At 39.9% G+C, this 22,666-nt stretch overlaps 3 protein-coding genes across 3 annotated transcripts; 2 read left to right on the top strand and 1 right to left on the bottom strand.

Moving 5' to 3' along the window:
* Window positions 1-560: 560 nt before the first annotated feature.
* Window positions 561-2,408, top strand: LOC125006825 (tumor necrosis factor ligand superfamily member 14-like). Its single transcript, XM_047583241.1, has 3 exons — window positions 561-876; window positions 1,138-1,240; window positions 1,433-2,408. The coding sequence occupies exons 1-3, from the start codon at window positions 670-672 to the stop codon at window positions 1,780-1,782; spliced, it is 660 nt and encodes a 219-aa protein (XP_047439197.1). The 5' UTR covers window positions 561-669; the 3' UTR covers window positions 1,783-2,408.
* Window positions 2,272-10,559, bottom strand: pigu (phosphatidylinositol glycan anchor biosynthesis, class U). The gene is made up of 12 exons (XM_047583239.1): window positions 10,398-10,559; window positions 8,507-8,571; window positions 8,298-8,357; window positions 8,163-8,225; window positions 6,921-7,030; window positions 6,719-6,819; window positions 6,393-6,490; window positions 5,828-5,982; window positions 4,926-5,069; window positions 4,712-4,836; window positions 4,333-4,475; window positions 2,272-4,246 (listed from the first exon to the last, which is right to left on the bottom strand). Exons 1-12 carry the CDS (start codon window positions 10,525-10,527, stop codon window positions 4,133-4,135), a joined length of 1,308 nt encoding a protein of 435 aa, XP_047439195.1. The 5' UTR covers window positions 10,528-10,559; the 3' UTR covers window positions 2,272-4,132.
* A 1,489-nt stretch (window positions 10,560-12,048) lies between these two features.
* psmf1 (proteasome inhibitor subunit 1) lies at window positions 12,049-21,387 on the top strand. The gene is made up of 7 exons (XM_047583240.1): window positions 12,049-12,258; window positions 12,711-12,863; window positions 13,761-13,843; window positions 14,093-14,290; window positions 17,901-17,957; window positions 19,057-19,218; window positions 20,776-21,387. Exons 1-7 carry the CDS (start codon window positions 12,130-12,132, stop codon window positions 20,825-20,827), a joined length of 834 nt encoding a protein of 277 aa, XP_047439196.1. The 5' UTR covers window positions 12,049-12,129; the 3' UTR covers window positions 20,828-21,387.
* The last annotated feature ends 1,279 nt before the right edge of the window (window positions 21,388-22,666 follow it).

Here is a 22,666-nt window from a genome sequence, read left to right as displayed (position 1 = left end):
GAGACCTTTTTATCCTTAGCCGAAATTAAAATTATTTAATGAATGATATAAAGACAAGGTCTGCCTCCTACGTATCTCTGAGATCTCATTAAGGTCACTCAGGTCTGCTGACTACTGTCTTCTGTTGGTCCCTAGAGTTCAGACTAAAACGAGAATAAAACAACTCCAAACTCTGGAACTGTTTACCTCTCCATATTATTAGATTGTTTTTAAATCCATTCTTAAAACTCATTTTTACTCTTTGGCATTTGATTCAGTGTTGTGGCGTTTTTATTGTGTTTTAAATGAAATATTTAGGGGGAAAAGTTTAGTATGATGATGAAAATGAAGTACATATTGTGCAAAGTATTAGTGTTTTGTCTTAAGTTTGGGACATTCAGTAACTCTGGTGAAGTATTAGTATATAGTATGAATTGATTTACACAAAGTTAAATCTTGACTATACGGAGGTTTCATCTAAGACATGAGGATGTGGTTAATTATGAAGTGACATTTAAAACCTGACACTGTATCAGCTTGAAGCAGTGAGATGTGAGACTGAAGTGCGGAAGTGTGCTGCACTGACATCTTCATCATATATTTGTCAATAGGTGTTTCTTTCTCTGCGGAACTCCATATCCATTTATTGGAAATACAGTTCTCGACAATTACTGCAGGACTTTAGCAGGAATGCAGCGAAACAGGAACAAACTGGACAGCACTGTTGTCTTCTCCCCATTGCCTCAGAGTCCAGATGAGCAGCAGGGTGGCACCAAGCTGCCAGGCGAAGCCGCCACAAACGCTGCACAAACACTGCTGTGTGTGATGCTGAGTGTGGTGCTGTGTGGCATCGCCATAGAGACCTATTTCATCAGCTGCTTCTTCCATTCTGCACCTGTGAGTGTCACTTTGGTCGTAAGATGATTTAAACCACCTTAAAGCTACTAAATGGAAAACAAAAGGGGAAAGGGGGAACGTGTTACTAGTCTAAATACCTGGTGACTTAACAAATAAATTCAGTGAAAGAGAAGAATAGGTTACAAAAAAATAATATAGTATATATGTATTCATTGCCCGTCTAGTTTGATCACAGTGGTGTGTAGCATGGAGGATTTTCTATTTTATTTTTTTTTGTTTGTTCTTAAACCTCTGTTACAGGCTGTTTCAGAGCTGATTTCTGGTGACAACTTTTCAGTTCCTGTCACAGGACGAGATGGACGCAGCCGTGTTCTGAATTCAAAACCGATGGCACATCTGTATGGTGAGATAACTCACACTGGCATTTTTATTGATATTAGTAAGGCATTTAGTCACTTTCTATTCTGCAAGAAAAATAATTTTACGGTACTGCGTTTTCCTGCGTTTAAATCTGAGGCTGTGAACCTCTGGTTACTTTTACTCAAACTCCAAACTAAGGTTACTACGCCTGTCTTTTGTCTTCTTGTCCCTACAGATGTGTCAGGCGTAGTTCATGAAAGTCAGGTCATGCACTGGAGCTTGAACCGCTCTCTTCTTCATGACATGAGATACGGCGACGGGAGACTTGAAGTCCAGAAGGAGGGATACTACTTTGTTTATTCCAAAGTCTCCTTCATTGGGAGCAGTGCATATTACCACAGTGTTATGCGTTTCTATCCTGAAACAACCCTCATGAGGTCTCAGAGCACTCAATTTGGAGACAGCTACCTGGGTGGAATTTTTCATTTCCACAAAGGCCAGACTATTTATGTTAGTGTTAGCAATACCGTAAATACTCTGAAAAACACTTCCTTCGAAAATTTCTTTGGTGCATTCATGATCTAGTTAACGCCGACAAACTCTGATTAATGATTTGTGTTGAAGGCTTAAATAATTCTTCTGCTTCGTAGTGTGAGTGTGTCTGCAGATGTTCGTGTACTTTGCTGCCTTGAAATGAAACTTGTGAGCTTGTGGTTACCACATGGGAAGTCATGTTCACCGCAAGTGAACTCAGACTTTCTCGAGAAAAAAAAAAAGGGTACGAGATGAACATGATGAACTTGCTTCTGTTTGAAGAGAAGAAACGGCCCTGGACATTATTTCTTATTTCTTCTTAATCTGATCAATTGTTACATGGATGGTGAATAAAATGAGCTGATCAGAAGTATGTGTTCACAATATGACCAAGTGTTAGTTGGTAAATATGTGGATGTATGTGATTGGTTGGCTTCATGTCACATGACCAACCAGCTGGACAGGACTGTAGCCATAGTTCATTTGTAATTTATGGACCGTCGCTGGTCTTAACTATTAAAACCACAAGACAAACAAAAGTCGAGACTTCACGTTTAATAATCAACATCAGTCATTCTTCAAATAAAACCCTCTCAAACCCTGAACTTTAATGTATTCAAACTAAACACACTGAAATACACAGAGCAGTATCAAAACAACAGAAAAGCAAAAGGGGGGAAAAAAAAAAAGCTCCTCCCTTCTCTCAAATAATAACAATAGTAAGAATTAAATCTCTTCGCAATGTTTTCAGTGCAGAAAATAAATAAATAATTTTTCATTGGTATCAAAATGGCCGCCGTCGACCCTCTGCCCAAACAGGTTAGGGTTGTTTATAGGTTGTTTGACTTTATGGTTTTATTTCACACATAAACCAGTTTGCAGTTACACATAAAACTCTAATGTTGGATTTTGGGGGATTCTGTTGGTGCCTACATAAACCAATTAACAAACTAAAACTTGTTAATACAATAGAAAGCAAATCATTTAAGAGTGATCTTTCTTTTAAACACTTCTAATGCTGTTTAAGGCTTCTTTTAAAGGCTCTAAATGAAGGCTGTGAAGGCAGAGATGTCACAATGATTTCTGATTAAGGAGGAAAGTGAATTAAACTAAAAAAAAAATTGAACAGTGGTTTAGGTCCCACTTCCACGATACGCACCATTTCTGTGCAGGGTTTGAGTATGTAAAGGTCCATTTAACCACCACGTGGACCAAACAATTTCACCCCCTGTTAGTATAAATCAGCTGATCAGCTGTGTTGTGTTAAATCGTTACAGTTTGACGATGATGAGTATGTAGTAAACACTGCACAGAGTTAGTGTCTAGTCTGGATTTGAAACATGCTCAAAGTCTAGTGAAGGGTTTAAGTTGAGTTGAACGTTAATATTGGAACTACGTCTGTGTCTGTATGTTGAATATAAAGAAGATAGTTAGCTTAGCTTAGCATAAAGACCGTTTTCTGGTTGTAGTCGCGTGTGTCTGACTATTTCTCGACCACAGCGTCTTTGAGCCAAGTTAACCACATCCTAGCTTCATACGTTTCATTCCACCAGAAGGGCGTATTTTGCTAAATGTCAAACCATAACGCCCTGCATGCATAGGGGAGAGATTCACTTTCACTGTCGAATCTCATTTGAACAATGGCTTCATGAAACAGCTTTGATTACATGCAGAAATAGAGGACTGATTAATTTGGAGACTTCAACTTGGTCCATGATATTAATCGGTAATTAATCATTAGGAGTTTACTGATCTGAGTAAATAAACCTTTCTTTTGCCAAATATCAGGCAGTTCACTATTGCAGTTTTATGGTTTATGTAACTAAAAACTCCACTGTTTGTAATTCTGTGAATCAGTTAATTAAACATGTGCGTGAAAAAGGAAACGGCTAGAAAGTCGTGAGAAACAGAAGGTTATTTTGTTGCATTTCTCACCACAAAAGAGAGTTTTACTATAAACGTAATCATGTAAACTTGAAATGGCCCAGAACAGCGTGTGTGTGTGGGGGGACTGTGTACCAGAAACTATCAAACCAGTAGTATCTCACATTTCGATAGCAAATAAGAGCAAAGAAGGATTTTTCCTTCTGCGCAAGACTTGGTTCAAGCTGGGGGACAAAAAGAAGGGTGAAAAATCTTCAAAATAAAAGTCACCTGTACAGGTGCAAGTTCCAGGTGGAGGCTTCAAAATGAGAGCACTCCAGACGAGAAGGAGCCACGTGTCCACGCCCCACGTCTGTCATGTAGTATGGTTTCCATATGACCGAGCACACTTCCTGCATTGTGTGTTTTTGATCTGTCCGAGGACCAGAGAGTCTCTTGTCCTCCTCAGTTTGTGTTTGATCCTTCTGAGGACAAAGGAGCCGTCCCTTCCTCTCCCCCCTCCCCGCCAAGGCGTGTCTTATTTAAGCACCAGCGTGGCCTCCGAGCCGTCCTTCCTCTTCAGATACAGTCCGTAGGCGAGGTGGTGTTCTCGCCTCAGGAAGGCGTAGAAATAATCCGACACCAGCAGGATCTGAGCATAGAGAAATCACACCTTCAATCACGCGGTTTGTTCCTGATCAAATCAACCACATTCCGTTGACTTTATGAGCGTCCTACCTGCGCCACGTTGAACAGCAGAGTTATGGCGTAGTAGAAGTTGGAGTTGGCGCTGCCGGCGTAGATCCAGAGGTGCCAGAGGACGGGGAACAGAGCCGAGCAGGCCAGCAGGACGCAGGACACCAGGAAGATGTTCCTCAAGACTGGACGAGACGTAAAAACTTTATTAAACCGGAACGCATCCCAACTTACCACATTTTCCAATATGTGTAGTTGGAAGAGTTGTCCAAAATATTAAGAGCCCGTCAACAGTAACCTAAACTCCGCTCTCTAGAACGTCATAGGAGTAGAAATTGTGAAAAGAAGTGAAAAGAAAAGAACAGTGTTCCTAATAATGTGGCCAGTCGGCCAGTATCCATTTCTTGACGTTTACACTCACATCTGTGCAGGTGGCTCCAGACGGGGAGGAAGGCCAGGTAGAGAGCGATGTCTCCCACCGTGGGATAAGACTTGAAGATGGAGATCACCGCCAGCTGCATGAACATCAGAAACACAGGATGCTCCCTGCGGCACAAACACCACGAGGTTAACCGAGATTAAATTAAGACGTTGGGAGAGAACAGAGAACGGATTCGTTAAGAGGGGGGACTTGCTTGAGCTTGATGGACAGGGGGATGGTGTAGAAGAAGACGTTGATCTGGAAGACGCAGAGGAAGAAGAGGCGGAAGTGCTCGAACATCTCGGCGAAGAAATACCAGAAGAGGCCGATGTTTGGGGTGAGGTCAGGAACTGAGAGACTGGAGGGGAGAGACAGAAACACGTTCAGGTGTCACTTTATTCAGTTTTCTTAAGCATAAACACAAATAAATTTGAGTTTCAGGGAAGTGAGATCATGATTTGGGCTAAGAGTGACTTCAACAGTAAAAAAAAAAAAAAAAAATTTTACAGTGCCCTCTGGTGGTGAGACGTACAAGTTGTTTCTTTTGTGATGAGCAAGAGTAGCACTGTGAGCGTCTAACTGCACAGACTATCTGGTTCTCATGGCTCCTGTCAGTGGGTGGGATATATCAGGCAGCACGTTGAACACTCAAAGTTGATGTTGGAACCCGGATAAATGGACAAGTGGAAGGATTAAAGAGCAAACTGCGATGACTTGTTTGTGGCAGCATGAAAGCTCCTACAATGGACGCATAAGAACTGAACCACAGAGATGTGGTAAAAGGTGACCTGGTCTGACAGTGGTGGCAAATATCAAAGTAATGTTTTCCAAAAGAAGATCGTTATATGTGCGGTCAAAAAAAGATATATTATAACTGCTATAACCTGGTTCCCTTTCTGTCCTGCAGGGCGTCTTCATCCTCTTACCCACTGAGCAGCTGCAGTTCTCACACTTCAGAGTTTCATCTCACATACTCTCTCCACCTGTGGTTTCTCTCACTCGGAATTTAGTTTGTGGCTAAAGCTGCTAATGCAGACGCTGAGAAGGACAAGAAGCGACATCTCGCTTTGTATGTGCGGCCAAGACGCAGGACGCCCTTAAGGCCCCTCCACTCACATGAAGCCGTAGACAGAAGGGAGGTAGTCCCAGGAGCTGAGCAGGAAAAAGGAGAGGCCGACGAGGACGAACAGGCTGCCGAGGTACATGAAGAGGTACTGCGCGACAAACCACCAGAAGCTGGTCCGTCGAAAATTCACCGGGATGTACTGACGCTAGAGGAGACAGAGAAAACGTGCAAAAGAAAAAAATGAAACCGGGGTAAAAATCTAAAATAATAACCTATAAGCCATGACAACTGCAGATTCCCATTTGTTTTAGTGCATAGAAGAAGAAGAACTTTTTACGTTTAATGAACTTAAGAAAAACAAGTGCAATTTGAGCTCATTGCTGTCTGCGGTTTAGTTCTGGGTCTCGGTGTTGTGTTCTGTCCACTTCATTGTAAATGTAATTTGTGCAAATTCATGCTGTGGGCCAGATCGGACCCTCAGACGGGGCCGCATGTTTGACCCCTGTGGTCTAAGTACACTGTCAAGTCGTCCGTCTCTAATCAGAACGATTGATCTGACTGGAGAAACACTGTCCATGTAAACGTAGCCAGTGAAACTATCTGTGCACAACATACCTGCATCAGGTACAGCATTGCTGGAGCGCACAGAGTGAGGGGATAGATGGACTGATAGGTGGCCAAGCACAGGAATATGGCACTCAGCAAAACATTTCCTGAAACACAAACAAAGAGTTACTCTTGGAAAACACCACCAATAAAGAAACTGCCTGAAAACTACATTTACTTGTGCATATGTGCAACTGAAGCGATTACCGAGTGTAAGGTTGCAGTAATACCTTGAGTTAATTTATTTTTTTTAAATAAAACCTGATTCCAGATTTAGCAGAACAGCAGACGGCAGTCTAGTCTTGCTAAGACAGAAATAAGAGGCAGCAGTCTACCTTTAATGGTGGCGAGGATAAAGAGGCTGATGACGGCGTTGTTCAGGCCGCAGGTCGATTTGGCGACGCAGGACAAGATAGTGAACGGGTTCAACAGGTAACTGTGAGAGGAGAACGGTTCAGTTAAGAGATCTGGGCTTAAAGTGGCTCCAGCACAAACCAGCTCACTACGACTTAACACTCTCTGACTGATGACACTTACAACATGGCTACTTTCAGGGGGATGTAATACATTTCTTCGGGGCTTCTGACGAGCTCCAGGCAGTCCAGAGGGTAGCGTTCTGCCTCCAAGGCAAACTTCTGCTTCCTGAACTGAAAACAACATCGAAGGCATCACAGCACCGTTACTACAAAGACCCTAACAGAGCACACACAGTGACGTTTAGGGTCATTTCACGCAAAGCATCAGCAGATTTTCACAAACGTCCTGGAAGTAGACAAACAGAACCCAAACTAATGAAGAAGACATATTGTACTTATGATTTTATTAATTCATTTTTCATATCTGTGAGTTGCAAAAGTAAGTGAACCCTCTTGTGCAGCAACAACAGAACCTAAGCATTTACTGTAACTTCTGATCAGTCGTCTACAGCAGCTTTTATTTTAGTCCATTCCTCACTAGTCCTTTGACAACATGTCTGTTGTTTTATGGTCAAGAGTTTGACTTGGTCGTTCCGTCACATTCACTTTGTTCTTCTTTAACCATTCTTTTGTTGTGTTTTTGAGTTTGTTGTCTTGCTGCATGGCCCATTTCTCTTAAGGTTCAGCTCATGGACTGATGTCCTGTCGTTTTCTTTTATGATTTACTAGAATAATTCAGAATTCATTGGTCCATCGATGAGGACAAGTCGTCCTGGTCCAGATGCAGAACAACAGGCCCAAACAGGTACATTACCACCCCCATGTTTCATGGATGTTCTGATGCTGAAATTAAATGTTGTTTCAAACCTTCTTAATTTGTTGACTCCAAACTCTTTAGAGATTGATTGCGTGTCCTTTTCCAATCTGATGAGCAACAACAACTCTTTTTCTAAGCTGCTCAGAAAGCTCCTCCGTCTATGTCAACACATACTTGTACTTGTGTAGATCAGACCAAGATAAAATCTCAACACTTCTGAACGGATGAACTCTCATTTGGCCTTGAAAACTACTTATAATCCTAGATGTGCACTTACTTTTCCACCTCACAGATATGTTATGTCGGACTGGCCCCACTTTTCTGAATAAACAAAACACCAGTTTTATATTTCTGTTTCATTTGTTTGATTGTGTTTCTCTTGTCTAGTTTCAGGACTCGTGTGAAAATCCGCTTAATCCTTTTCATGCAGAAATTGAGAAAACTCTGAAGAGTGCAAAAGCTTTTCAGTGGCACTGAACAACACATTTTATTATTATTATAAGAGTGAGTTCAGTATTTTCTCAGTACATTTTGGCATTTTCTTACCACTTGTTTATTGTAGTCCTTCACAGCCATGTAGAGAGCCACAGCAGTGATCACGTCCGCCAACTGAACAGACAGAAAAGGTTTAGACGAAATACATGAATGAAACTTTTTGTCCGTTTGGTGTTTCCTACTCACCATAAACGTGATCTCTGCGAAGTCCACCACAAAGTGAAAGAGGTAAATGATGAGAGGAGTCTGAGGAAAAAAAGGAAGAGGAACATCAGAGGAGGGAGAAACACGCACTCACACATGAACAGAGTCAGTAAAAACACACTCTGGTCAAATTAAAGGATGAATGAACCCTACTCTACTGTGTGTGTGTGTGTGTGTTTATCGTGTCTCACCTCATGGAAAACATCTCCGGAGTACGGCGATACACCGAGATCAAGCAGAGCCAAACCTTCAACCACTGCAAACAAACAGCACAAAGACGCGTCATTGTCCACATTTCTGATCATTAACCAACTTCCTGTTACTGCTTAGTGTTCTAATGTTAGTCTCTTGTTCATGTGTTGTGCTACATAGAAAATCCTCAGCGATTCAACGAACGGCATCTGGGCTTCATGCAAAGGCTTTTAGCAGTATTACGTTTAAACATTAAATTCATTTTAGTCTAAATAAAAGGGGGTGGCTTCTGAACTACTGTTAGCTCACTCTGTGATTTTGCACTATTTGCACAACATACTGTCTATTTACATACTCGCATATAATTACTGTGTTCATACTTCATTCTGACAGTATATACTATATATATAATGGTACATACCTTATTTGGTATTTTTTTTATTTGTTCCAATGTTTTCTTTTTTTTTATGTTGCAAACACTGACAAGACATGTCAATCTATCTATCTATCTATCTATCTATCTATCTATCTATCTATCTATCTATCTATCTATCTATCTAACTGTTGAATATTGGTAGATACGCACTGTTTGAGAACAGACATGTATCTTGAAAAATGGAACAAGAAATCTTGTCAATGCTTCCCCTTTAAAAATGTAATAAATTAGATGTACAAACGTAGCCTCGTCTAATGAATTCCTGCTGAGGCTGCAGAGGGTGGGTCAGAAACAGGACTGAGCGCTACAATCTCACTGCTGGTCACACATTACAATCTCCCAGCAGGATGATGCTCCACGACAGAGGATGGACTTCAGAGACCTCCTCAGTGAGAAGATCTGAATCCAGGAGGTTTAGTTTGAGAGGAAAAGGTGCAGCAACTGAAACAGAGGCTGTTTAATCCTTCTTGGTTTCCCCTGTTAATTCACCCCATTACACCAGTACACCAGTTCTCTCACTTTATCTCCTCTGGAGTCATCACTCATCTTCTCCCTGTTTACTCTTAGAAGCCAGAAGTTTTCAGTCCCAGTAGGACAATGACGGGTGTGCATACTGCACTGCAATTAAATTCTCTTTCATTGCATCCTTTGACTGTTTATGAGGACTGACAAAAGAACAAAGATCCACCGTAAAGTCTTATTAAATCCAGGACACCAGACTCAAGCAGTGTGTTCCTGTTTACTGTTCCTAATAAAGTGTTCTGTGAGCCTTTATACACAAATTTAGCATAATTTTTTTTTTCTAAAACACCACTTTTTTGCAACGTAAGACCTTACATTTGCAAAGCCTTGTTTCTTCAGTTTGAAAAAGATCTCAAACACCTGAGCACATCTGTCCTAATGAATCAACAGCTTCAGTTTAGAAAAGTTAGATCAATCAGATCCAGTGACAGGCGGTAATTCATGTCTGAGCGGACTAAATGGACTCATTTCATGGATATGAATGTCGATTGAATGAATGACGAATTGTAAGGGACGGCTTTTTACAGGAAATTACAGCAACGTTACGCCCAGACGCTATTAAGGCAGAGTTTAAAAAAAAAACTATGACATACAAAAAATAATCTAAAGCGCAATTAACACAGCAGCTATTATGCAAATGTATATATTTGCATAATGTAATACTAATTTTTTAAAAAAAATCATTTAAAACGGTTGAACCACGAGTGATTTAGTTATTCGTGCAGACCTGACAGTGCATGTAGTAATATGTCACTGGGGGTAAAGCTTGTTGGTAAAGCTTATTGTTTAATGAACCAGAAAACCTCTGGATCAGAGGCTCAGATTTTTCTTGCAACACCGGTTTGTCGCTACCGACTTCACTCTGGACTGACATCCGAGGTGAAGGAGCAGGAGTAGGGGGAAGCGGAGCAGCTGCCGGACCCCGGACTTACCTCGCTTCCAGGCGGTGATCGGAGACACCACCTCCACCCGCTCCGCGATCAGGTCCGCTAAACTGGACCTGAAGAGAACCGCACGGATTGTTACGGCTAGAATTAAAAGTAGAGTCAAGGGAGCCGCCATCTTGACAAGGAAGCTTCTCTTTCCTACCGCCCTGCGCGGGGCATGACGGGAAATGTTGTTGCAGGAAACCACAAAACGGAAGCACAAATAAACATATAAACATAATAATAATAATAACAACAATAATAATAAACACAAGTTAATAATTTTATCAATGGTAGTAGCAGCAATATCAGTACATGTATTAATACCAGTATTACTAAAAATATCAACACAAACATAAATAAATTAATACATGATTTTATTAACTAAAAGTTATTACGGAAAATAATAATTCAATTCAATTCAATTTTATTTATATCTCGCCAGTAATAATACAAATTGTCCAAGGCAAAATCCGCATCTCATATAGAGGGACTCATCTGCTTAGTGGCACAAAATATTTTAACAGTATCTGAAACTTTATGTCTATATGGTGAAATATGGTTGCCCCAAATCCGTGTGTCAGAAATATTACACGTGGTTATTTTGGAAGATTTTTGATGATAAATAATTTCTACATGCGATGTTGAATATTGTGTAACAAGTAAAGTAGGGTGTTTATTTTTATTTTTAATAGATTTTGGAAGGACACATTTTTCAAAGAGGAAGAGTTTTACTCAGTCTGTAACGACATAAGAAAAGATTTTTTGCTTTGAAATGTACGAGATGGTAAAATATTTTAATATTGTTTTATAAATAGGAAATTGTTTCTCAGACTCAGAAGTAAACTTTGGGCAGTCAAGACCTGCAGCATTTTGAATGTTATAAACCATTGAGGGTAATGAAGTGTATTTGAAATATGACAGATAAGCACAGTGTGCTTCTTCTGTTTCCCAAATGTCTTCAGTGTTTTACTGATTTTACACTGAAATCTTTATTGTACTGCGAGAGAACACGTCTTGAAGAGCGGAACAAGTTATATCGTTCATGTTTCTCACCGGAAACTCCTTTGCGTTGGATCAAAACAAAACCGACAGACCTATGTAAAGTTAGAAATAGTAAACTACCAGTTTCCGACTCCAGATACTTTCCCTTTATTAAAACTAAATGTGCTCCGAATTAAAATAAATTTAATTAATTAATTAATTAATGTAAAAAAATAATAATAATAATGTGTTGTCTTTTTCGTTATTATCCTTATCTTAGATAAAACGAGTGAGTTTAATTATCATAATTTAATAGTTTCCATGATGGCTTTAAAGCAAAAGATGTATATAGATGTATATTTTTATTCCCTTTCCTTAAAACTTAGCTTACATTTGTGTTCATTATTATTATCATCATTATTAATATTGTTGCTAGTTGTGATATTATTTTTTTTATTTATTATTTTACAAACGTAGGGTGATTTTTTTTAACTTCCTATTGGTGAATGTATCATTTTCATTTGTTAACTGTATTTAATTTGTGTTTTTTGTATGTTAACGTTTAAAGGGTAGCGTTGTAGTTGTTCAAATTTGCTATTTGTTGGCGTTAGTTTTTGTTTTTAACCTCGAGAAGCTTTTACTTTGAAATCCGGACACACAAAGTTCCTGCTGTTGCTAGGGAACTTGATGCCGTAAAGCTTCTGTCAAAATTTTCGTTTTCATTTCTCGGCCTATGCCACTAGTATAAAGAAACATGGCGGGTTTAGAGGTGTTATATACCTGTGTCGCAGGTAGCATCAGCTGCCCACAGGACGCCGTGGTGTGTTTCGTTCACTGGGAGATGATAAAAAGTGGGTACCGCTGTATCGGCTCCGGAGACGAGGTAAATTATTCTAGCTAACGTTAGCTGAACCTGACGTTACATCAACGCTGTAACTAATGCTTATTAAACAAATAATACACGGATACAGCAGATGTTTTTGTGAATGATTTATACCCCGAATTAAAGTGACAAATCTAAAGTAGTCATGGTAACTTTCGTTCCTGTTGTTATTGTTTTATAAGCCTTTGTTATTTACGTAAGAGTTAAACTAACATTTTGTCTAATGGATTTCTGAATTGGCTAGGCTAACACTTAGATTAGCATTAGCTTCATAAATGAGCACTCGCTTCTGCATGTAGTCGATGTTACTGACACTGACATGATGTGTCGTGTCTGAACCTGCAGCCGTTTTAAATTAAAGACTCAAACCCACTGAGACTGTTGCATCATGATGCACTCAAATTGTCCTTGCGTCTCATCTCTGTTTCTGTTTCTCTTGTTTGTGGTTGCAGCCTCGCAGCAGTGATAAGAAGTCAGAGCTACTACCCGCTGACTGGAACAGCAGTAAGGAGTTATACAGTCTGCGTTACAAAGCCGGCGACTCTGAGACACAGATGCTGCTCAAAGCCATCGCTGTTGACTCCACCTTGATCTTCAACCTGATGGTGGGCACAGTGAATATGTTTGGGAAGGTCCTCAGTCACCCAGGGCACAGTAGATCCAAAAGCAAGATCCAAGTCTTCAGTTCTGGTGGGGAGTTGGGGTTTAAACAGTAAGAACTGTGGATGCTGTCCACCTGTAAATGATGTCTCTGCACATGAATGGGAGTAATTGTTCGAGTGCCATTCATCAGGGTGAAAAATTAGGATAATAATAAATTCCTCCAGTGACAGCTAAGTATCAGAATTGGATTAGACTTCTTCAAGAAAACTCAACAAGTCCAATTGCCCGTTTTTTTTGCCAGGGTTTGGGGTAGACAAAGCTATAAAAATCAGAAGAAATCGCTTGCTGCTAATGTGCCCTGTGTGAATTGCTGAATATTGTGACATGTAAGAAAAGAAATCCTAATTATTGGCAGTATCTTTGTGGGAGACAGCAAATATATTCAATCATTGCAGATGACTACACACGTCCTGCGAACAGATCCAGTGTGTTTGTTACTATTTTGTTATGACAGTTTTTTTTTGGTGGTGAAAGAAAATGGGTTTTACCTTCATCCTCTGGACTATATATATTTATCTGTTTCTGAGGAATTTTAACTTTTCACAGAACATTTGAACATATCTTATTTCATCTTATCGTAATGTAGCTAAGCTTAGCTTGACTTACTTAATCATCGCAGCAGGGTGAGAGCTCGCCTGGACCACTAGAGGTCAGCAAAATCAAGAACGTCAGGAATTAATCTGGTTTCACTGTAATATTTGATCAGATTTCACATGACCCTACAGAGCTTCAGTAAAAATCTGCCGTTTCTGTTTGAATTTTGATAAAGTGATCAGATGTTGACGTTGTGTATGTGTGTCTGTCTCTGTCTTTTTAATTTACTGAATATGTGTGTGAAGAACTCCAGCACTCAGCAGGTGACGGACTTGACGGTGAACATTAGTGATCACGTTGATGCCGACCAGCTGAACACATTCGACAGGTTGGTGTGTGATTTCTTCATAATGGAGCTAATTCTTATGACCTGAAAAATGAAAAACAACAGCAACCATTTATGGGTAACACAGAGCTCAGGTCAGAACCAAATATTTAAATAAAATGATCTCTTAGCAAATAGCAAATAAAAGTCCTGATGACCACCAGTAGTTAGTTGAACATGTTACTTCTCCACCAGCTTTTAGAACGAACTAAAGGTGTAAAGTGAGGTTTAAGCATCGTCTCTTTTCTGCAGCGTCTTCAAAGACAAGGACAGTTTGTCAGAGAAGGTGAGGACTCAGCTTCTGCCCTCCCAGGACAGACCAACGGGACAGAGGGGAGAGAGGAAGAGTCGGAGGGAGGAGGAAGAGGAGGAGCAGAGAAGAAGAGGGGAGGACAGCGACCCCCTCCGCATGCCCAGCAGACATCCTCACCACGGGACACAGCCTCACTGGTTGGTAATGACACAGCACTTCCCACCAAAAATAGCAAAACCTTTATCAGGTGAAGAGAACAGCACTTTTTAATTAATTAATCTGGTTATGGTGGCTGCTGGTGGGTGATGGATGTTTGACTGGATCAGAGCTGCAGCTCTTGTGAAGTGTTTCTGGTCTGTAGTTGTCAGTACCAGAGCTGGCTACTTATGTCCCGACTTGATTTGATTCAATTCAAGATCAATTCATGAAGATATTTAAGTTTCAAAAGAATTTTCACTAATGTTGTCATTGGTTCCAGTGATTTGTGGTAATTACACAGTATTTTAGCTTTAGTTTTGGATCTTTCGTGTGTCTTTGCTTTGGTCCAGCTCTTCTCTGTCGTCATACTTTCTAAATTTCAGGTCTAATGATGATCAGAGTTGGAGCTTCACTCATGTTTTGGATCTGTGTTTTTTCAAATCCCATCTTTAATCAGTAGCAAAAAAAAGTGGTCCAAGCAGAAGATTATTGATGCCTGTGAGTTCTGATGTAACAGACGAGTTACTGTAGCTCAAACTGCTGAAGAAGCTGTTGCTGCTTGTGACTGAAAGGAGTCTGATTGTTTCTGGACTGTGTAGCTGCAGACCAGTCAGGGACACATCAGAACTGGACCAGGGAGACATGAAAGAAGAAGGTGATCTGCTCTGATGACTCATGTTTTCTTTTACATCATGGCACCAGGATGAACTTTAGGGAGAAAACAAACTTAATTTAGTTTTGGGAGAGAAAGTTAAATACATTAAAAGTTACAAACTTGAAGTTAAAAACTGAAAAAAGAAATAGTGCGGGTCTAAAATAAAAAAAATAAAAAAACATTATTTATTCATACAGTCCACCATGCGGCAGTACACTCACTGCTTTGTCTGCTTTTAGGAAACTGCAATGCAGGACAGAAATGAAAACCAGGACACGTCTGTTGTCCCCCATCAATAGAGAGACGCAGACAGGATGAGGGTTAACTGCAGGCTTTTAAGTTTTAGGAGGCCTTTAAACTGCTGGAATAAATCCAAGGCCTGAAGTTATTATATTCAGAAACAGTTTTAAGTATGAGAACTAATGCTGCCAGATAACACTTTAAGTTATTGACTCTTGGCATATAGCGTAGTATCATTACTGTATCGATGCTGGTTTCCTGAATCTGTTTGTCTCTGATTCAATATTAATTAATTTTGTGGTTTTTAAGTTTCAAAGCAATTTGTCTTAATTATAAAAGAGATTTCACTGGACTAGTGTCATTGGCTTCGGAGATTTGTTGGTTTTCCACAGTTTTTCAGCTTTAGTTTCACATCTTTCACGTGACTTTGCTTTTGTCCAGCTCTTCTCTGTCTTCATACTTTCTAAATTTCAGTTGGAGTTTGCTCAGGTTTTGGATCTCGCTCATGCGTGGACTAATGTCATCGCCTGGTTTTTCAGGATTTGTCAGGCAAATTTTCTAGAGCGGATGCAGGAAACGCCGTGTATTTGAACAATTGATCAGTGGCTTAATGGATCGATATCGGGTCTTTCATAGAAAGGTCAATTTGAAATGGAACCGTAACGATAAACCAGTGAATGTATCTGCCTGATATTTTACGGAAACCTTGTTATTATCAATATTTATGTCATTTTGGTATTTACTACACACACACTCTGATGCTGCCTGAGCTCTGGCCTCATTTACTCTCTACTGCTGCAGTCGGCCAACATCTGCTCTGTCTAGACTTTCACAAGGCAAAACTCAGCACATCCAGAGGTGTGTGTGTGTGTCTTTTATTATGTTGCGAGGCCTGATTTTTCATGGGTTACTACCAATTATTATGATTTTGAACCTGGTGAATGATACAGTTTGGCTTTTAGCACAACAAAATTGAAGCTGCATTATTTGTTTGATATGATGAACTCAGCTACTTGTTGATTACTAATATTTCAGGGTATAAAATGCAAAATATGTTTTTTTTATAATTACAAAAAAAAACCCAGTCATGCGTCTTTCGTTCACAAAAGAGGGAGCTGCAGGATGAAATCATTCTGCTTTCACTCCTCATCCCCCCCACCCCCCCACCCTCCCAGCCGTGACCCAATCAGATGAGATGCGAGGTGATGTCAGCACTTTATCAACCTCGCTGCTGTCGCCTCCTTGTCCCCAGAGGGACGAGGAAACGGGGGGAGGAGACGAGGACGAGAAACCACTGACAGATGGGGAGACAGTAAACCAAATAATGTGGAGGAGCAGGGTTGGGAGAAATGACCAAGATAAGACAGAGAGAGAAAATAAGAAAAGAGAGAATGAGGCAGCGGAAGATACAAGAAATAATGGATGAGAATGCAAAAACTGAAATTGCGGGAATCAGGAAAGATGAGATCAGACAGGGATGATCCAGAAAAACACAATGGAGACAAATGAAGTCACAGAAGAGATTTACCTGCAGTATTTTTCAAAGCATGTCCCTGTAATTCATTGTGTATAATTAGAATTACTAATAATATAATTGGTGATGTGTTGAATCGTCTTAAACTTCAAATAACTCCAGTTACCTTTGTTTTAGCTCAGTCTACGTCCATGTGTCTCTCTTTGATTATTTTCCTTTATGTCTTTTCGCTGAACTCGTGGGAGACGTTTTATACAGAGACTCTGTCTCATGATTTGTTGGACCTCTGGGCCTGTGTGCTGCATGTCCTTTCAGTAATCCCTACATCTGAACACATCCCTTTAATCGATCAGTTCTGGGAGGAAGTGGTCAGTTGTCACCAGCATCTAACTACCGCGTTGATCCTGACTTTCTCTCCCGGCCGACAGAAATAAATAAGGGTTAGGGTTGATTCAATTCAAGATTCAAGATCACTTTATCGATGCCCGCGGGGATTTTTTTTGTCCAAGAGTCTCAAGATAACAGAGGACATAAATGTGACCAGACATAGACATAAGAATACAAGTCAAGGAGAAAAAATAGAATAAAATCATTTTAAAAATAGTGTAAGAATGAGGTAAATATACTGAAAATAAACAGTCCCATCTACAATCACAGACATGAGATACATAGACATTTTAAAGTGTCTCAGTATTTGTTAAAGACACGAGAAGAGAGACATTTCTGAACAATGAAGTCCTTGTTTTGTCTATGCAATAGACCAAAACTTCAAAATGACGAGATAAAGGTAGATGACAGTGTGTTAATAGTGTCGTTATAAACTGTTACAGGAGTGTTTCAGTTCCTAGACCATGGTAGACCGAGCATGGAGGCTCTCATTAAGATCTCTGAGGCCAGTCACATCTTGTGGTTTTATGTGGTGATGGGCAGAAGAGCAACAACAATGGAGTCATACACGTCATCTGAGCGCAGTGGAGTTGAATGTCTTTACGATTAAATGGTTCTCACTGGCGGGAAGACGATCTAATTGCTGCAGATGATTTGGGTTAAAAAAAAAAAAAGACTGATTCTGAAAAGAGTAAAGAGTAATGAAATAAAGTATTTAATAGATATTCGTAGGCCTTATTGTTTCACTGCTTTGTGAATCTACATACCAGGAAACTAAACTGATGTTAGTAAAACATTTTAAATGTTATTTAATCAGTCATTTGAATTTTACATGTATGTGTTTGTGTTTCAGGCCGGGTCCCATGGTTCCTCCGTTCGCAGCTGGAGGAGCAGATCTGGATCCCTTCGGGTGAGTCCTTCTCCTCACCCACAACAAATCCTTCACATATTTTTTTGGCATGCATTTTAGCATCGCTCTAGTTTTGTTCTAATCTGGGATTTGTGGAGTAAAGGTCGGTTCACGTAATGACAGACAGACAGCAGTGGATTAATGGCGCTTATGTGGACTCCTGTCAACTGAATGTCGAACTTTAATCAGAGGCAGGTTTTGTATTGAAATATCCTCCATAGTGGTAGTTTACTTTACCTGTATCTTGCAGATTTCCTTGAAATTGTGTTATTTTCACAGTTATTGCAGCCACATTTAAAAAGCAGCACTAGATTCTCTTATTTTAAATATCTTGTTTTACGCTCTTGTTTACATTTTTGTCATTATGGAGAACAGGGTTAATTTGAATCCACACCAAAGTGTATTTACTCCTTCTAAGATGAACTGAATATGCATCAAAGCTTGTTTTCTTTAATTACCCCCCTGGTGAACCAGGAGCTCTCACGAGTCAGGCAGACAGTCAAGCGACAAAAGAGGTGAACCTCTGCAACATGAGGTCAGGAATTAGGAAAAATCACAGTTAAATATCTAGAACTTCCACTAATATGGAATAAATGTATTTAATTAAATTTAAAAAATATGCAAAACGTTCAGGAAAAAATGGCAGAGTATCAGTCATAATACAGACTGTATCATGAAATACATTTTTAAAGTTTTTTTTTAAATTCCTTTATATACTTCCTAGTTTTCTTTGTTTTTTTTTCCAAGTATTGATTTTGTGGGGATGCATAAGCCTCAGAAACTGATGCATTAAATATAATCAGGTTAAAGCACTAAACAAAACCTAAACTGATTGAGAAGCACTTGGAGACATTTGCTCTTTAAAGTCGCTCTATAAACTTACTTACGTTTTACTTTGAATGTCCAAACTGAGTGGGTCTCATCTTGAGAGTATTTCGTTTTAATCATGAAACTTTGTTGAAAATTTACAGAAACATCAACATCATAGCGTAGCATTTTTTTTTTAGCAGTTATCAAATGAAACTAATTGTCTAAATGTTGGGAAAAAAATAGATATTGCCTTTTCTTAAATCCCTCTTCTTCTCCCCCACCCCCTCAGAACTCGTGGTGGTGGTGGGATGATAGTCGACCCGTTGAGGCAGGGGTATCCTCGCTCTGGCTTTGACCCGTCTAGCGGTATACCAGACATCCTGCCTCCTGGAGCCGTCCCCCCGGGAGCTCGCTTCGACCCGTTTGGGCCCGTCGGACGCCACAGACCAGGGTGAGTCACTGAACCTCTCCCACTCCGTATGAATAAAGCTATTTACATCTCCATCGTGAGGCCAAGAGAATACCACTGAAATATTGTGAAATTATCATTTGACTTTTCTACTCTTCTAAGGTTTCTACTTCTGCTTCTAGTATATAGAGAGTTAAATAAAAAGAGTCAGTGACACTCATGTTATTTAAGCTGTGTTTTCAACTCTGTTCTACTCAGTCTGACAGGATTTTAATATCACACGGCCTTCATTTAATATGGTGTCGTATTTACCACGTTCATGAAAAAGTCCTTTTTGGTATTCACATACTATTAAGTGGAAGTTTGTGATAAGTTCATAAGATGTGATGTGTTTTCTACCATTGCCATGGTTTTCTGAAGAAGTCTGAGGAAAATGTTACTATCTCCAATTAGGGCTGAAACATCTCTGGATACATGCATGAGTGTGGAAAATGCCAGTGCACATTTACTGAAAACGAACAAACCACAACATCAAGGGCGAGGAAATTTATGTAACAGGGCCCATGGTGCAGTAATATGACCAGATTACTATATGACTCAAAAGAAGAGGAAGATACAACACTTCATATTTCAATTCATATTTTAATGTGAATAAACATTGCAGAGATAAAGGACGTAAAGGACGTGAGGATCTGAGGTCAAAGATTGTCTCCTTCTGCTCTGGCGGCATCACCCCTATTTATCTCCCATAACAGGCACTAGATGGGGTTGACGCAAACAGAAAATACAATTTCAGACATTGCAGAGACACATATTTTGTCACCTCCTACACACACTTATTAAAACTGAAACTATTCCCAACTGGTTAGTAAGTGTCAGAGCCTGGGATACGTTGTTGTGTCTTTATCAATTGTTTTTAAGGAAAGAACTCGGCAGTAACTCCAGAGCAGATGCTAATGGGGATGCTAACAACTAGCACGACTCCATACTCCTTCACAGTTTACGTACAAGGAATTTCTCCAATATAGACCTGTAAAACTAAGCAGCATACATTTCCATGAGACCAATACACAGAATGAACGAGATCTTCTGTGATGAAATTTACCATTACCCTTCAGTATTTGTTAATTCAGGAAAATGAGCCATATCTGTTTGCAAAAGTATGTTCAAGTTCATTTCGAGGCCTAATTAGAGTCCATCTGTTTAGAAGTGTTTCCAATCAATGTAATGTTCAGTGTCTCCTCATGGTTAAAACAAAACCAAATAGGGATTTGTTACAGTCTGACCACACGCTTGTGGAAGCCTATGATGGCACAGACGAAGGAAATTTCTGAGGAACGCAGGCAATTATTTGAAAGGGTTTCAAAATCATTTCTTAAGAGTTTGGAACCTACAAATCCACAGTCAGACAGATTGTGAACAAATGGAGGAGATTTAAGACGACTGTTACCCTCCACAGGAGTGGTAGAAGATCACTCCAAAACCAGGTCACAAATTAACCCAAAGTGACCAATAAGCAACTGAAGGCGTTTATCTACATTAAGAAAAAATGTACAATGAAAAACCTGATGACAGTATTTTGTGTTTCGTGTTTTTTAGGCCTGATCCGGACCACATGCCTCCCCCCGGCTATGACGACATGTTCATGTAGGGTCCAGGAGTGTTTCCTGCTTTTCTATTTCCTGATTGCTTCCTGACAATAGTCGCCGTCTTCACCTACCTGAGGGTTTGGTTTCACCCAGTTTAGTGGCCCTCAAGTTTTGATTTTCTTCACTGTTCACATGAAGAGAAGGGTTTCTCTTGGGATTGTTAATTTCATCCATCAGATTTAAGAAGAAAAGATGATGTGCTAATAATACCTGAATATTTGTGAGTTTTGTTATTTCTCAAACACTGAAGTGGTGAGGTGAAGTCAGGACTCGCTGCAGGGCTGGCAGGTTGCTGTGCAACAAACCAAATATAAAAGTGAAAACCCATCTTCTCTCTGACTAAATAAAGAGTGAGTCATATGTTCAGATTCTCACCATCGCCATTAAACTGCATCGGAAAGTCAAGATTTATTCATCCATTGATTTCTTTTTTGTAATTCTGTTGTGAGTGTATTAAAAAGCTTAACATATGATTCTTTAAACCTGTTTTTGTTTGGATTGTTGTTGGTTGAAACAACACAGCTGATTAATTAGTTCATGCCAAAATAAAAACCTGACTTTACATTTGTGTCGTGTGTTATTTTTGTTGTTGTGTATCTCTCGAAAGTGGAGTTGAATAAAGCCAGTGATCCGTGTGACATTTTCACTTTCCCCTCTAACCATTCATTAGTACAAAAACTTTGTCCCCAAACATCCCTTACTTTTTATTTTTAGTTTCTGTCTCGTTACGTTCGGTTCAACCAGCTGCTGGTCATTTTGCTGGCAGGACACAAACAGACATCTCATCAATTCTCTTTATGTGTCGAGGGCGTGAGGGGAGGTAAATATAGCAGCGGACACCACAGGTAGTTGATGGTCTGGTCAAAGCGGTGCTCCGTCTCAGGGGCTTGTTAAAGGAGGAAAGAAATGGCGCACAGTGTGAACCAGAAATGTTGAGACAACCGGAAGTTATAACAAGGGCCTTATTGAAGTATAAATCAGTTTTGTCTGTAACCATGCTAGCTGCACCATCTGGCTGCACAAATGAACCAAATCCCACCAGGTTCTCTACTTATCATGTTCACCATTGTAGTTTGTTAGCAGTTTCCAGATGTTTAATCATTTCTTAGCCAATTAATTGCCCAGACGATGTTGACAGATTGATCAGTCGATCTGAGGTGTCGAGGGACGTCATGATCAAGATCTGATCCCAATTGTTTACTATTATGTATCAGACAATCTGAGTCCTGATCTGATCTTAAATAAACTAAATGTACCTGGAGATACTCAAAGGTTTTTCTTCTCTTCCTTCTATTCTCCTGGATGCAAATGAATTCAGTCCAGTAAATAGTTCTGTCAAACTTAATGTAGTGTGGAGAGGGTAGCTCGCACCTTGGCTCCAGAAAACCTGTGTCCTCTACTCCAGAAATGTTCTGGTCATCCGACGCCAGGAAACATTCAGTGTTTGTTGTCGTTTATGCGCACCCTTTGCCTTTTTTATTTGGTCTTTTTTGAATGACAAACTCCTATTACCACCTCACCGAACATACACACTGTTAGTGGTATGCACACAGTGACAGTTTTCACCCGATCTGGACTCCTTCGAACCTTCATCTGTGGTCACAAAGTTTAGGTAGTGACTGAAATAAAGAGGATGAATGATCCTGAGGCTCAGAGATGTGGCAGGAGCAAGAAGTAGAGCCTGTTGTGAGACAAAGCTAACCCTGACTCTTTATTGAGTTCGTTCTTCTCTATCAGGAGTTCAAAACTCAGCTTCCTCTGCTAAGTCTATGTTTTTCATGGATATATTGTCTTTATTCTAGGACATTTTGAAATACTGCAAAGTTAAATTAGGATCCAGG

The sequence above is a fragment of the Mugil cephalus genome, chromosome 4, assembly GCF_022458985.1.
Source record: "Mugil cephalus isolate CIBA_MC_2020 chromosome 4, CIBA_Mcephalus_1.1, whole genome shotgun sequence".
Classification (NCBI taxonomy): Eukaryota; Metazoa; Chordata; class Actinopteri; order Mugiliformes; family Mugilidae; genus Mugil; species Mugil cephalus.
This window is presented reverse-complemented; position numbering and strand designations above follow the sequence as displayed.

Excerpts from the sequence above, each read along its gene's own strand:
- pigu (XM_047583239.1), bottom strand. The coding sequence starts at position 10,527 with ATGGCGGCTCCCTTGACTCTACTTTTAATTCTAGCCGTAACAATCCGT. Across the intron at positions 8,572-10,397 it reads GATCACCGCCTGGAAGCGAG|TGGTTGAAGGTTTGGCTCTG; the intron begins GTAAGTCCGGGG and ends GTTTGTTTGCAG. Across the intron at positions 5,983-6,392 it reads CAATGCTGTACCTGATGCAG|CGTCAGTACATCCCGGTGAA; the intron begins GTATGTTGTGCA and ends TGTCTCCTCTAG.
- LOC125006825 (XM_047583241.1), top strand. The coding sequence starts at position 670 with ATGCAGCGAAACAGGAACAAACTGGACAGCACTGTTGTCTTCTCCCCA. Across the intron at positions 877-1,137 it reads GCTTCTTCCATTCTGCACCT|GCTGTTTCAGAGCTGATTTC; the intron begins GTGAGTGTCACT and ends CCTCTGTTACAG. Across the intron at positions 1,241-1,432 it reads ACCGATGGCACATCTGTATG|ATGTGTCAGGCGTAGTTCAT; the intron begins GTGAGATAACTC and ends TTGTCCCTACAG.
- psmf1 (XM_047583240.1), top strand. The coding sequence starts at position 12,130 with ATGGCGGGTTTAGAGGTGTTATATACCTGTGTCGCAGGTAGCATCAGC. Across the intron at positions 14,291-17,900 it reads CACGGGACACAGCCTCACTG|GCCGGGTCCCATGGTTCCTC; the intron begins GTTGGTAATGAC and ends TTTGTGTTTCAG. Across the intron at positions 19,219-20,775 it reads GTCGGACGCCACAGACCAGG|GCCTGATCCGGACCACATGC; the intron begins GTGAGTCACTGA and ends CGTGTTTTTTAG.